Source organism: Chlorocebus sabaeus, chromosome 13, assembly GCF_047675955.1.
Source record: "Chlorocebus sabaeus isolate Y175 chromosome 13, mChlSab1.0.hap1, whole genome shotgun sequence".
Taxonomy (NCBI): Eukaryota; Metazoa; Chordata; class Mammalia; order Primates; family Cercopithecidae; genus Chlorocebus; species Chlorocebus sabaeus.
Window position 1 is genome coordinate 2,971,254 of NC_132916.1, and position 15,286 is coordinate 2,986,539.

General features: G+C 50.9%; 1 protein-coding gene across 1 annotated transcript; it reads left to right on the plus strand.

Moving 5' to 3' along the window:
- The first annotated feature begins 12,503 nt into the window (after nt 1-12,503).
- Nucleotides 12,504-13,170, plus strand: LOC103240939 (putative uncharacterized protein FLJ45177). The gene is given in 2 exon segments (XM_073022691.1): nt 12,504-12,771; nt 12,774-13,170. Coding segments are annotated over 2 exon segments (489 nt in total). The 5' UTR covers nt 12,504-12,644; the 3' UTR covers nt 13,136-13,170.
- Nucleotides 13,171-15,286: the final 2,116 nt, after the last annotated feature.

A 15,286-nucleotide genomic window follows, 5' to 3' on the forward strand; every position in this document is an offset into this window, starting at 1 on the left:
ACAGTTGTACCTTCTAAACTTCCGGCTGACTCTTTCCTTTGGTAACTGAATAATTGGACCTGAGCCCCTATCTTTGCATGTGGGAAATCCAGTATCCTCCCAGATATTTCTGAGGATGTCCATGTTTTGGGGGTGATGGTGAAGGAGGGGTAAGAGGAGACTCATGTTTTTCCAGAGGCTTCCTGCCTCAAACTCCAGATTCCATGAACTTCTGCATCCCTGGTTCTCTGGGCACTGCTGTCTTCACCTTTACGGTTCACTCTGTGTCACTGGTGGGCTTTGATCTGCTTCCTCCTCCCCTAAAAGCATCTCCTGACAAAGCCACCATGAGCAAGACCCTCAGAGAAGGTATGAAGATGAAAGGCTGTTGTGAAGATGAGAGGCTGGTGTGAGGAGCCTGGTGTAAAGATGAGAGGCTGTTGTGAAGATGAGAGGCTGGTGTGAGGAGGCTGGTGTGAAGACGAGAGGCTGGTGTGAAGAGGTTGGTGTGAAGATGAGAGGCTGTTGTGAAGATGAGAGGCTGGTGTGAGGAGGATGGTGTGAAGATGAGAGGCTGTTATGAAGAGGTTGGTGTGAAGATGAGAGGCTGTTGTGAAGATGAGAGGCTGGTGTGAGGAGGATGGTGTGAAGATGAGAGGCTGTTATGAAGAGGTTGGTGTGAAGATGAGAGGCTGTTATGAAGATGAGAGGCTGGTGTGAGGAGGCTGATGTGAAGATGAGAGGCTGGTGTGAAGATGAGAGGCTGGTGTGAGGAGGCTGGTGTGAAGATGAGAGGCTGGTGTGAAGATGAGAGTCCGGTGTGAAGAGGCTGTTGTGAACACCAGAGGCTGCTGTGAAGCAACTATACAGCATTGGGCAGGACATAACGGGAACATGTTGCCTTCGTGTTCCTTCAACCCCACATTTTGGATTTCTGCCACAAGGATGACTGTGGTCTTCCTCCCTGGGGCTCACTCCACCTACTCCACAACTCCCACCTCCCCTGTCCCCTCTTGGGGGACTTCCTGAGTCCTCGACAGAGCAGCTTCACTGTCTTCTCTCCACGCTTCCTAGGCTGACCTGCCCATTTTTTTTCCATGACCCAGAATTCCTTCTCAAATAAGTGTGTCATATTCCTTGAGCCCCTTCAGTAGAAGCAAGGAGATGGGCAGGTGTTGAACTGCGGCTTTTCTCCAGACCCTTCCCTAATCCCGAGGTTCCCCCAACTATTTAGTCTAGAACAAGCCCAGGAACAGTGATTTTCTTTTTTTTTAACTTACCATTTTTGTTATTCAAGTTGTTTTAGTCAGTTCAGGCTGCTGTAACAAAAATACAATGGACTGGGTGGTTTTAACAACAGAAATGGATTTCTCACAGTTCTTGTGAGGCTGGGACACTGGAAGCCCCAGATCCAAGTGCCAGGCAATTCCACGGTTGGGAGGGCTCCAGCTTGGTGTGTGGATGGCCCCTTCTGCTGTGTCCTTACACGGCTGAGAGATGTGTTCTTATCAGGGCACTAATCCCATTCACAAGGCCCCCCATGACCTAATCACCTCCCAAAGGCCCCCCTTCCTAACATCAGCACCTTCAAAAATAGGGCTTCAATATACAAATGTTGGGGGACTCAAACATTCCATCCATAGCACCCACTCATGTGCTGTGATGTTCAGCGAGCAGGCTGAGTTCCAGGGCTGGTCAGTGCCAGGTGCTCCTTCTCCCACCTGACAGCAGGGGCCAGGTTGCTCCTCAGGCCCACTGGGCAACTGCCCCTTCCCTTCCAATGGGGCCTGAGCTGGCTACCAAGCTTGGCAGCTAATGGGTGGGCCCGTCAGCTTTCACTCTCCTAAGCTGCTTTATCAGACTAGGAGTTTACTCCCCCAGCTCTAAGAAAACCATCCATTCACTACAAAGTTATTTATTGCTGCGGATGGGCTGGGAGTTAGAGGAAGAGAATGACTCAAGTCACAACACCTCCCGGACGAAGCTGGAAGGGATTAAAATATGCCCTCATTTCTCCCTTGCTGTGTGAAACATGTGGTTCTCCTAGAACATCAGCCCAACTGTCGTTGGATAACGGCGGTACTTTTCATTCTGCATTAGCTTTGTCCAAATTGTTCAGTGTGGGTCCCTGCCTATGAATCCTGATTCCTTGAGGTTGCCCTTTGTGCTTCTGTCTGGGGACTGCCTGTTTCTGCTATAGCCACCGTCTCAGAACACACGGTTGTAGGCCTCAGTATTTGCCTTACACACAGCTCCGTTGGAGACAAACGGCGTCTGTGTCCCTCAGAAGGCCCTGACTTTCGGGGCACACTCCGGCCTGACTTTGGCACTCTGCTAGACACATCCGAAACGCTGGTTCTCGTGTTGAAGTCTGTTATGGATATGCAGCGTAAAGCAGGGAAACTGGACCAGCTGCATACCCTTGACTTCCTCCATTTGGAAAAGATAACCCTGCGACACAGTGGAGGAGAAGGGGCCCTGGCCTGTCTGCTACATCTGGACATAACTCCCCTGATGAAGAAAGTGCCAGAGGCAGCAAAGCAGCCCTTACAGGGTATTCTGTGCTCCCCCAACAGAGGAAGAGGTGCTTAGGGCCGCCAGGGATAATGTCTGGTTGTGAAGAGCCGCCAGGACCTGGAGCTGCAGGGTTGCTCAGTGTGCATTTTACTTGGTCTGCCCCCATGCTGGAGAGTGTTTGCATCCGAACCTTCAGTGCCTGGATAGATACTGAGCTGAGCGAACGGTATGCTGGAAAATGAAGTGTGCAAGCGACAAAGTGCTCAACTTAGACTGGGCAAAATTCTCACAAAGGACTTTCCAATCCTCACTTAACGGAAGAGTGGAATGATTTCCAGCAGTTGTGGCTTGCTTCACCGGGTCTGCTCAGGTCAGCGGGGTGAACCTACAGCCAGGATGGGTGGTAATTAATGTTGGAATACTTGGCCAGTCTGCAGACCTCAGACCACAGAAACCCTCCGTCCTCGAGAGCAGTCTCTTCTTTATGCCTCTCAAGGGGAAGATAATTAAAGACTGTGGTAACCGGTTAATTTATAGGAAAATAATGTTGTAGCACACTTAACGATCTCTACTTTTTCTGTTGCTAAATTTAATATACATCCATTTCTGTTGATTATCAGAGGGGTCTAGGGTGCCGGTCAAGGGTTGTGAAACCAGTCATTATCCCTCAGGCACCTTCCTGCTTCATTTCAGAACATTCAATCATTCATTCAAAACAACTCAAAGCGTCTGCCTTCACAGAGCAGCCCTAACAGATGAGTTTTTCTTCATCTTCCAAGGTAATGATATACAAATGTGTCAGCCATGGGATTTTCAGTGGGGAACGGGAAATCCAAGGCATGGTGCATTCAGGGGAAAAATTCCTCAAGCTCGTGACCTGCATAAATCTCCAAATCCTTTTCAACACCATCCTCTTTAGTGTTCGGCACGAGGGTGCCCCCAGAGGAGGTGAATCCCTGCATTTTCTGTTCATTTTTTTCTTCCAACCGGTGTGGATCCCAGGCCATTTCAGGGCCCTGCAGGGTTTGAGACCCTCTGGGAACACCGACCCGGGACCCGGTTTTGCCCATGGGAAGTTGATGCCAGCGCAGTCCCCTGCCAGAGGCACTGTCTCCTCGGCCCCCAGGATGCTGGACGGAGGGAACAACGTGCAGAGGCAGCTGCTGCTGGGCTGTGGACCCCCTGGAATGGGAGGAGCCCGGGAGGGGCTGGCCCAGCAGTGGGGGCTCCGATGCGCCTGCATTCATATGCTAAGGAGCCCTGGATTCGGCTTTAATTGGTGAGAGGAGAAAGTGGTGCAGCTGCCTGGGGCCGCGCTGTGGGAGCCTGAGCAGGAGGAGCTGTTTCAAAATAATCCCCGCGGGGACTCGGCAGCACCACCTCGGGCTTCAATCCCTGGAAAGAGGCCGAGGGCGGGGCGGGCGGCCGGATGCGGCGGGGAGTGATTGGCAGGGAAAGCGTGAGGTCACGGTGGCCACCGAACCAGCTCCAAACAGCCGGGGCCCAGGGCTGAGCCCTGATTTCCACACTGGCCCCTGGATGAGCCTCAGTGTTTCACTCTGTGCAATGGAAATACCTACCTCACCCCATTGTTGGAATAAATGCAATAATGCCTGGGGAGATCTTAGCACAGACAAGGGGCAGGCGCTCAACGCCTGGTGTCTACCTGCGCTGCGTCCTGGACGTGTCCAGCGAAGCCCGTGTGGGGCTACGACGGGAACGGGGGAGCTGTCACGGCGCCTCACTGCTCCCCAGAGCCTTGCAGCCTCTCCCCAGCCCTGGCTTTGCCCCACCACTGCTCCCTTGGCTGCAGGAGGGAACCTCAAAGGCGGTTAGAATGCGCCGGGTAAACGTGCAGCTTATCTTCCGGAGCCTCCACGAGAAAGAAATGGAGGGTCTTTTTCTGGGACTGCTTGTGGTGCAAGCTCCGCTTGCGTGCAGGGCGAGCGGCTTCCAAGGAATTCACTGTCTCTCTCTTTCTAGCCGGAGTGGGAGGTGACCCCAGGGGCCCCAGCTGGGGGCCTGGCTGGGAAATGCACAGAAAGAGACTTGGACAGGAGTAGCTATGGTTTGTGCTGTGCTCTGCACACGTCTGGCTGATAGAAATCTATGTCCATAAACAGGTAACATAATTTGGTATAAGCAGATTTTCTGACTTGCATAAGAATTTCTCTGTAACCTTTGCCTTAAGGAAAAGTCCGCTGAATGCCATAGAAAAAGCTGCATTTGATGAGGTTTGAGGAAAGAAAAGGTAACAAACTATTCTAAGAGATGAGGATAGTGCCTGAGTGGGGCCCAGGACAGACAGGGGGTCCTCACCTCTCCCTCCTGGGGTTGGCTGCAGGGCTTTGCCTCATTCTGGTTTTTTTGTTTGTTTGTTTTTGTTTTTTGTTTTTTGTTTTTTCAGCATCTACACAGTTTAAATACTTGGACAAATCCTTTTTGTGAGTGTACTAAGCCACAGCCTACCAATGTGACAAACGACATCTAAATGCAATTTACAAATCCTAAATTCCAGGTAGAGGAGAATGTGGTAGGTCCATGTCTTCATTTTCCCATACCTTTAGTCCATCTTGACTCCGCGTAGCCAGCCCTGGCCATCCTTTTATCCTCCTAGGAACAGACTCTCACATGCAGTAATTTTACTGGTACGTAAAAAATTTAAGGTTGCCCTAAGTAGGTGCCCAGGACCCCGGAGTTAGAAGGGAGTGTATGGTACACACATGATGACGATTTGAAAAGAGTCTGGCTTTAGGACCTTGCAGATGAAGGTAACAAACCCCCTGTTCCGGAGGCAGCACCTGCGCCCCCGCCCTGTCCCACAGGGATGCATCTGCAGCCACTCCGGGGCAGGGCTGATGCCTCTTTGATGGTCCCTCCCGCAGCCTGCTGTTTGTCGCTCTTTGTTGCTCTTTGTTGCTCTTTGTCACAGTCCTGCTCAACAGCTGGTGCTTGCAGGAAGAAGCTCTCTGGCTGCAAGAAATCCAAGGTGTGGGTGGATGACAGAATAAATGGCAGGGACAAAGGGCGTCTACTTGGCAGCTCGGATTCCTGGGCAGGGTCAAGACCAGGTGAAATAGGTCCCAATGAGGAAAAGCTCCTGCCTTTTGTTCCAAACTAGCCTGGCTTGCCTGTGAAGGGGAGGACTTGACCAGGGCACTTTCCTGGGGCCACGGCCTGACTTTTGGAGAAGAGGCAGTGGTCTTTGTCTAAGATCATGTTACCTATAACCGTAGTTTAACTTTTTATTTAAATTATTTTTTTTAGACAAAGGATCTTGCTCTGTTGCCCAGGCTGGAATGCAGTGGCACAATCATAGTTCACGGTAACCTTGAACTCCTGGGCTCAAGCCATTCTCTTGCCTCGACCGCCCAAGTAGCTGGGACTACTCCCATGCCCTCCACCATGCCCCACCAATTTTTTCACACTTTTTTGTAGAGACAGGGTCTCGCCATGTTGCTCAGGCTGGTCTTAAACTCCTGGCCTCAAGAGATCCTCCTGCCTTGGCTTCCCAAGGTGCTGGGATTACAGGTGTGAGCTGCCACACCCAGCCTACAACTGCGTTGTGTGTATCTCACTTTGTGTAGATATGGCCACAAAGTAGTAAAAAACTGGGTCTGTCATAAAGCTGTGATGGGGTGCTAACTCCATGCCATCGGGTCTATGTGCTGAAAGGATTTCAAATTGGAAGGGTGCTTATATATCCTCTGGTTGATAGAACCCCACCTATGCAGACGGGGTCCCCAGGTTTGATGCCATCCTAAACATCTTCACTCGGCAGTGGTGTTGGGAGGAGACTGCGGCCTCCGGTTTCCCGTCCAGCCTTTCCCAGCTGCTTCCTCTGCTTGTTTCTCGCTGAGATAAAGCCGATGAAAAACAAGGGCAAAGTTCACAGTCCTGCAGTTGCTGCCACAGCGGAAACAGTAAACACACACATTCACACAGGCAAAAAGCAGCAAACAGTGTTGGTGAGTGGCTGAAGTCCACACCATCATGCAGGTAGTGCATGCTGAGTGCTTTCTCTGCACCAAACACTGGCTGCAGCATGTTCCTGTCCTCAAAGGATGGGGCACAGACACGGCTAATCATGCCAGCAATTATTGATGGCCCTTATAAATGCTCTGAAGGAAGCCAAGGGGGACAATGGCAGAGGAGCTGGCTCGGGTGTAGGGCAAAGTGCACCTTCAAATCACCTGGGAAGCTTTTTAACATCCCAGCTGCTGGTCATGGAATCTCTTAGGGGTGAGCCCTGGCCCTGGGCACCAGTGTTTTTTTTTTTACTGCTGGTCACCAGATGGTTCCAATGTGAGATCCATTGCTGTGGAACCAAGTTTGAGAACCGTTACTGTAGAGAAGTGTTGTCGTTTAGAACCTTTACCTGTCCCGGTGAATGCTGTAATTCACTGCATTTCCTCGTTTGTAAGGTATCATCAGGTGTAAGACAGAGCCAGGACTTAATCACCACTTTCCAGGAAAAAAAAAAATCTGCCCATGTTGTATGTGAAATGCACCCTTTCTCCCCACAAACATGAAAATATGAAACAGTACATCCAAGATCAAGAAAATGCGATATTTGAATAAAGATTAATAATACATGCTTTTCAAATGACTTAGAGGCAGAGTTAATACTTGAATAACAAATCAAACTTCAGCATGACCTGAAAAGCTGAGCTGACCCAACCTAGTGGAATCAAATGGTCAGGCAGTGGTGGAGGCCAAGCAGCAAAGTCACAGAGCACAGTGCACAGGCAGCAAGGTCTGGAGTCCTGGCCGACAGAGTCAAAATGATTTTGTGCTATAATGATGATACCTAATGTTTTCAGAGTGCATACTGTGAACTAAGCACTTAATAAGTGCTGTATATGTATATATTTTACATATATATACACTTATATACTGTATATAGAAACACACATGCACAGCCACAAATATATGGAACTTGATATGGTTTGGCTGTGTCCCCACCCAAATCTTATCTTGAATTGTAGCTCCCATAATTCCCTTGTGCTTTGGGAGGGAGCTGGTGGGAGGTAATTGAATCATGGAGGTGGGTCTTTCCCGTGCTGTTCTCATGACAGTTAATAAGCCTCACGAGATCTGATGGTTTTATAAGGAGGAGTTCCCCTACACAAGATATCTCTTTTTTGCTGGCCACCATGTAAGACGTGCCTTTGTTCTTCCCTTGCCTTCCACCATGATTGTGAGGCCTCCCCAGCCATGTGGAGCTGGGAGTTCATTAAATCTCCTTTTCTTCATAAATTACCCAGTCTCGGGTATGTCTTTACCAGCAGCATGAAAACGGACTAATACGTAACTATTTTAATTTTCCCCAAAGGCATAAACTCAGCTTGGAGAGTGAGCAGGTTGCTGAAGATTACACAGTATGCTTTGAATTCAGGCAGTCTGAGTCCACAGCCTGCTCTGCCATCATTACAAAGCACTGATGAATACAAAAGTGGCACTCAGCTTTCTTTAATGCCCTCTGTAGTGAGCCGCTGCCCTGAGAATATCACACGGACCCAATACGTAAAGTTCCCAAGGAAACGTCCACAAGTGAATGTGTGCCATGTGTGGCCCATCCCCCAAAAGCTCAGTACGGGCCATGCTTAGATCTCCTTTTACTTCACTAACCTCAAGTCCACCCCCAGAGGCTGGCCATGCTGATAAACATGCTGACACCACTTCTTGGATGACAGGGAGAGGGCATTTCTGATGTCGAGGTTGGAGAAGTTAGAGAAAGGGTATACAGGAAACCTCAGAAATGTTTCCAAAACATTCCCAAAGTTACACACAACAGAAGGAACACATCTTTTCCATGGTGGCCTCGTGGGCAGAGATAGCAAGAACCAAGGAGTAGAAATTGTAGGGAAATTTCACTTTCACACAAAAAGCAACTTTTCCACAATTGCAGTTGCCTTCAGATAGATAACTAACGGTGAGTGGCAGGAAATCTCTCCAAAAGCCCGAAATCTGCTAAATCCAGATACGGTCAAGCAAACACTTGCTCAGAAACCCAGGAATGTCTTAGGGGAATTCCAGGGAAGGAGGCCGACTGAGTCCTTTTCCAGCTTGTCCTCATCTCTGGAAGCTTTTTTTTGGATCAAAGTTGTAAGCAGAATGAGGACAGGGACCATGGCAATGATAACATATGCATCCCTATCTACCCAGAGCTCAAGAAACCACCCTTAAGTGAGCAAATAAATGGAAAACACCCTTTCTATAGACAGGATAGTGCAGGGCAAGGACATAGCTGCTGGATCCAGGCTGCCCTAGACTTGAATTTATCTCTGCCAACCACCAGATCTGAGGCCTTGGTCCAGCTCCCACACCTTCTGTCCCTTTTTCCTACTGTACAGTGGGTCCAATGATACTACCCACCTTATCGGGGTTAAGTGAAATGTTTTTTTTTTTTTGAGACAGAGTCTCGCTCTGTCAAGCTGGATTGCAGTGGTGCAATCTCAGCTCACTACAACCTCCGCCTCCTGGGTTCAAGCGATTCTCCTGCCTTAGCCTCCTGAGTTGCTGGGACTACAGGTGTGTGCCAACACACCTGGCTAATTTTTTGTATTTTTAGTAGAGCCGGGGTTTCACCGTGTTAGCCAGGATGGTCTTGATCTCCTGACCTGGTGATCCACCTGCCTCAGCCTCCCAAAGTACTGTGTTTATAGGTGTGAGCCACCACGCCCAGCCTAAATGAAATATTCTGAGTAAAGGCCTTAGGACAGAGCTGGGAGAAAAATGTAGTGTTCAGTGACTATTAGCCTTTCTTTTTTGTTTTGTTTTCAAATGTCTTCTTCTTTGTCCATCTCCCCATAGCCCTCGAACTATGCCCTTCTGGAGAGCAAGTTCTCTGTGTTATGCACCTTCGTTTCTGCAGTCCTGATACCTGCAAGGTGTTTCGTGGGGGTTTCCTGAATGCACACATAAGTAAATGAGGGACAGATGGATAAGAAGAGAGACTGCCCTGCTATGTTCCAACTCAGTTGGAATCTGTCTCTGGGATTCTTGGATTTTTTTTTTCTCCTGAAAAGCCTGAAACAACTCTGATTTATCTAGTTTTATTGTTCATTTTGTTCTCCTACCCTGTAGTGTGGGCTAGAAGGACATTCACTGTAATGGGACTCCACTACCAGGGATCAAGGTCTTCAATACTGAAGGCTGTCATCGAAGCATGCCATCACACCTAGGGAACTGCTAGCCAGACTCTCCTATGAATGTAATGGTTAATTTTCAATAATTGGTTACTCATTGATTAACGAGTCTTAATTAGCTTCCTCTCTGATTTACCTTGGATCCTGACCTCCCGAAGTAGGGTAGTGTCAGGTACGTGTCACTGTTGAACAGCAACTGTGGAACAGTCTTCTATTTAGATCCTAAGTGCTCTGAGCTCTTAGCCGGGGAAGTTGGTGATTCTGTTTAGTGAGACTGTTTTTCTTTGTTTCTCTTGAAGTAGAGATGCAGTGTGAAAACTTTATTCATGCAAGAACGAGGTGTGGCAAGGAAGGAAAATGTGAAAAGTAGTTGGAGAACACTGGGTGTCCTTGCAGTCCCTCCCCATGTGATAACGATGGCAGTGCAGCTGTAGGTGGCAATGCAGCTGTAGATGGTAGCATGACTGCAGATGGCAGCATGAACATAGATGTTAGCACCACTGTACATGGCAGTGTGGCTGTAAATGACAGTGCGACTGTAGGTGGTAGTGCGGCTATAGATGGCAGCATGGCTGTAGGTGGTAGTGTGGCTGTAGACGGCAGTGTGACCGTAGGTGGTAGTGTGGCTGTAGATGGCAGTGCAACTGTAGATGGCAGTCTGAAGATGGCAGTGCAGCTGTAGACGGCAGTGCGACTGTAGATGGCAGTGCAACTGTAGATGGCAATCTGAAGATGGCAGTGCAGCTGTAGATGGCAATGCGACTGTAGATGGCAGTGCAACTGTAGATGGCAGTCTGAAGATGGCAGTGCAGCTGTAGACGGCAGTGTGACTGTAGATGGCAATGCAGCTGTAGAGTAGATAGTAGTGTGACTGTAGGTGGCAGTGTGGGTGTAAATGACAGTGTGGCTGTAGATGGCAGTGCAACTGTAAATGGCGGTGTGACTGTAGATGGCAGCGCAACTGTAGAGTAGATGGTAGTGTGACTGTAGGTGGCAGTGTGGGTGTAAATGACAGTGTGGCTGTAGACAGCAGTGCAACTATAAATGGCAGTGTGACTGTAGATGGCAGTGCAGCTGTAGATGGTAGTATGACTGTAGATGGTAGTGTGACTGAAGATGGTAGTGTGACTGTAGATGGTAGTGTGACTGAAGATGGTAGTGTGACTATAGATGGTAATAGATGGTAGTGTGACTGAAGATGGTAGTGTGACTGAAGATGGTAGTGTGTGACTATAGTGCCTCGGGTCTGAGCACCTAACATTTCCACACTAAACAAGGAAGAGGGTTGGCTGCATGAGACTGCAGAATAGAAGTGGAATGGAAAGATTTTATTTAATCTGGCCAGCCTGCCCTGTATCCATGGGGTTACATTGACATGAACTGGGACTTCCAAGCAGGCCCAATCGCCATAAACCTTAGCAGCTGGGTTTCCTACTGATTTGAACAGCAACTTGGATTTTGTCATTATTTAATTCAAAAGAATAGGAGTGAATTGGGTCAGTCACGTAGGTGTTCTACATTCTGATGCAGCCTGTCCTGGCAAAACCATCAGTCTGTAACTCTCTCAACACAACTCTGAGATTCAGCGTTGATTGGGTCACTGGGACCAAGGGTCACTGATTCCTTTTGCAGCCTGTGATTTTTAGACAGAATGCCTGCTGTACTCTTAGCCTCCTTAAATGTTTAGTAAGATCTCTGTCTAATGCTCTCCTTGTACTAAACCTGGGTTTTCAGTTCCTTCCAGGTCTCTGTGGAAAACTGAAGATTCATGTGCGCTTTCAGAAAAGAGGTTCCAAGGAAAAGGGCAGCCATTTAGTTTTCACAAGTCTGGGCGATGAGCGATTTGGAGCTTCCATCCTTGGCTGACATCATGAACACCAGTGCTGCTGTCCTCTATCACAAGAACGGCGGGACTTCATGCTTAGCCTTCCTGGGGAAGGGCCTGTCCCTGGGTCATGTCCCCACTGACCACAGGAGGAAGAGATGGCGTGAGGATCCTGGGGGGCCTGGCTCTGTGTCCACTCATCTCTGTGTGGATGCCTCCTGTCTCCCGGGTGATAACCGGTCACCCGAATGTGTCCTTGGCATCATTCCTGGCTTCTCCTGCTGCTTGATAACCCCTCTGGCTGCACGGAGCCCAGGACGGAGAAGGAGAGGCCTAATTCTCCCGGGGGGATGCAGGCTGAGACCACCCATGCTTAGGAGCAGGGTTTTGTGTGGGGGAGGTCCCTCCAGGGAAGGACAGTGAGCTGACGCTGTGACATTGCTCAGGATGGAGGCCCAGGGCAGACGGCATCACCAGCTGCCACAGGAGTCAGGTTTCCAGAGGGGCTGTGTCACCAGCCCTGGGGACGCCACGTCGATGTGCCTTTTGACACATTCCTGTGGACCGTCTGAGGAAAAACAGGGCACACGCATTCCTGATAAGATTGCACCAAATGGCCAGGGCGGGGGCTCCCAGCCTCCCTCTGTCTCAGTTGGGGGCAGAGGGGCAGGGACAGCCAGGAGAAGGCCGAGCCAGATGCTGCTGGGCTCCCCCAGGACTCCGCCCCACTGGCGTCTTAGTTAAACTTCTTCAGCTGAGCCTCTCTTACGGCGTGGTTGAGTCACACATGAGAGGTTTTTGTCTGCCGGGAGGGGCTCTTCTTATGGGAGAACAGGGGCACGAGGTGCGTGGTGTGACTCTCAGAGATACGTCTGGACTCTGTCATGTCTGAGTGTTCCCAGGGCCAGAGCGCTGGGGGCAGGAGGCTGTGGTTTATCAAGCCCCATCTGCCAGCTGAGGTCGTGACTTTGTGTCCCTCCCTGGAGAAGGCTTCAAGGTCAGCCTCTTCTTCCTTTGGTCCTGAGCTTGCCCTGTCTCCTCCTCATTCCCCACGTCCACATGAAAGGGCAGTGTTCACAGGTGGGTTGGTCTGAGATTGAAATAGCAAGGCCTGGGATTTTCTGTTTGGGCAGCCCCCTCGAGTCAGCCTCAGAGGAGCCCAGACCTCCTGGATGGCTTTCAGTGAGCCTCCCAGTGGGCACGGCACTCGCCACCAGATGCTGCATGGACTCAGCTTCCACATGGCCACGGGTACGGCCTGGTCCTCGCACTACCAGGGGCAAGGAGGGACGCTATGCCTGGTGGGGTGAGCACTCTATCTCAAGACAAAGCAGTTCTCCAGTGTCTGCCCCACTTTTCTGTAAACCTGGGAGTCCAGCCCAGTCCATTGGCTGGAAGGAGAGGAGACGCCTCCTGTTCCAGCTCAGGGCGCTCTGCCGACCCCACTGCCTGCCCCAACCCTGGTGCTCCGGGGGGCCCCAATGCCATAGATGTGCTTCAGGGGGAGCAACTGGGGCTGTTCCAGAGGACCAAAATGGGCAGAGACCCTAAAGATATCCATGGATTGACCCCTGCTCTCTGTGGTCCCTGCCTGGCTGGCCTCCCCCCCTCACACTCTCCACAGTTCTCATGCAATGCAGCACCTCTAAAAATGCTGCCCTAAAAATGTGTGCTTTGGAACAGCAGCTTCCTCCTCTCCGACCAAGTTCGGGCCCCTTCTACCCTTCAGTGGCTGTAGGCAGTCGGGGGCCCTGGATGGGGTGGGCCGGGGGCAGGGCAGGGCGCTGTGGGCTCCGGGCAGACACACCAACCTGTTGTGTTTGGAGATGCACCTGGGAGTGTGCTGACATCTGTGTGGAGGACCATGGGTCTGTTCATCCCCCACTGGCTGCACCCCGGGAGGCTGCAGCATGTACTATTCAGCCCCCACACTACAGTTATTCTTGTATCTGCCTCGTCGCTGGCCTTGCTGCCCATGACTCCCTCAGGTCAGCCCCACGTCTCTGTCAAACTTTCATCCTCCACAATTCTGCACAGCCTGTAAATGCTTAAAAAATATTGCAGAACAGGTGAGTCACATTACAGAAAGGAAGCAACCTGGAAAAGCACAGACGTTCCCTCCCCTTCTGCACCTGTTAAAGTAAGGGAGGGGCATAAGGGGGTGGGACCTGCACAAGGTGCAGCTGATGGAAATGTAGTCTTTGGGGAAAGCCCTGGCTCTGAAATGGCAAAGGCCGCGTGCCTGGGAAAAGGAATAATGTGTCTGATCCAGAGACGGCCGCCCTGCCCCAAAGGCTGTCACGCTGCCATCCAGTTATCTCTTCTGCAGTGATAGAATGGGCTTGACCTAAAAATTCAGTGACAGAAAAATGTCATCTAATGCTGCTTAGTGAAGTCGGGCGGTCAGCGGATGAGGGCAGAAGGTCACTGGTCTTTGACAGAACTCGTGGACGGCGAAATAACAAAACAGGGTTCAGGCTGCATGGTCAGCAGCAGAGACAAAGAATTCGTCCAAAATAAACAAGTGAGCTCCCAGCAGAAGCCTGTGAAGTCTCCCGTTCTGCTCAAACCACACACATGTGGCCCGCAGAGGAGCCTGCAGAGGCCCACAGGGCACTCAAGAGGCGGAGCGTGAGACCCAGGCCACCGGCTGTCCTCCCCGTCAGAACAAAAGGTTCACGGAAAGGGCTAGGAGGACACAGCGAGGGGAACCGAATGCCAACGGCATTTCCTGGATCTTTTGCACCGTAGTCTAAGCATTTAGAGGAAGCACCGCGAGTTTGCTGCCCTGGAAGCCGACGTGCTCCCCAGACACGAGACGCAGGACTGCAGGCCTCGCCCCACAGCTTGAGAGGCTGTGTTGGGACACATCCAGGAAGGAAGGCTTCAGTGACACAGAACCTGGCTGACTTACACACCCGCTGTCTAAAGACGGGGTGCTGGCTGGTGAACTCGAGCGACTCACGGCAGACCCGGAGTGAAAGTCATGGGTCTGTACCCATGTGGGGTCCTCCATGGCTGCGCTCGCAGAGACCGAGCTGGACTGCACTGTGCATTGGCTGGAAGGAGAGGAGCCACTGTGAGTCCCGGCTCACAGCACTCTGCCCACCCCAGTGCCCACCCCAACCCTGGTACTCTAGGGCCCCCCCCCATGCCACAGACACATGTCAGGGAGTCACTTGGGGCTGTTCCCAAGGACCAGGAGGGACAAATGCCCTAAAGATGTCCATGGTTTGACCCCTGCTGTCTGTGGGCCCTGCCTGGCTGGCCTCCCCTTCTCACACTCTCCACAGTACTCACGCAACGCAGCACGTCTAAAAAGGCCGTCCTGAAAATGTGCGCTTCGGGGAAGAACAGCTTCCTCCTCTCCGAGTGGATAGGGCTGGCCCAATGAGGTGTGATTTTCATTGCGGTAAAATGTGCATCACGTAACACTGGGGCTCTCGTCACCGTTTTTAATTGTACACTTTGGAGGCATGATGTGCGTTCATCGTCACCACCTTCCACCCACAGAGCTTCTTCATCTTCCCAAATGGAAACTCTGCCCTCAGTAAACCCTCCCTCCCCTCCCGCAGCCCCTGGCACCTGCCTTCTCCTTCCTTTCTCCGTGAACCTGTCAACTCTTTGGACCCCACCTAAGGGGAGTTGGGCAGGATTTGTTCTCAGTAACTAGCTCGTGTCACTCAGCAGCCTGAAGGCTCATCCGCGCCGCAGCCTGTCCCAGAATCTCCCTCCCTTTAACGCTGGTTAATATCCTGCTGCACAGAAAAATCAAACAGGATGATAGTTTGATACCCAAAATCCACTTGAAAAT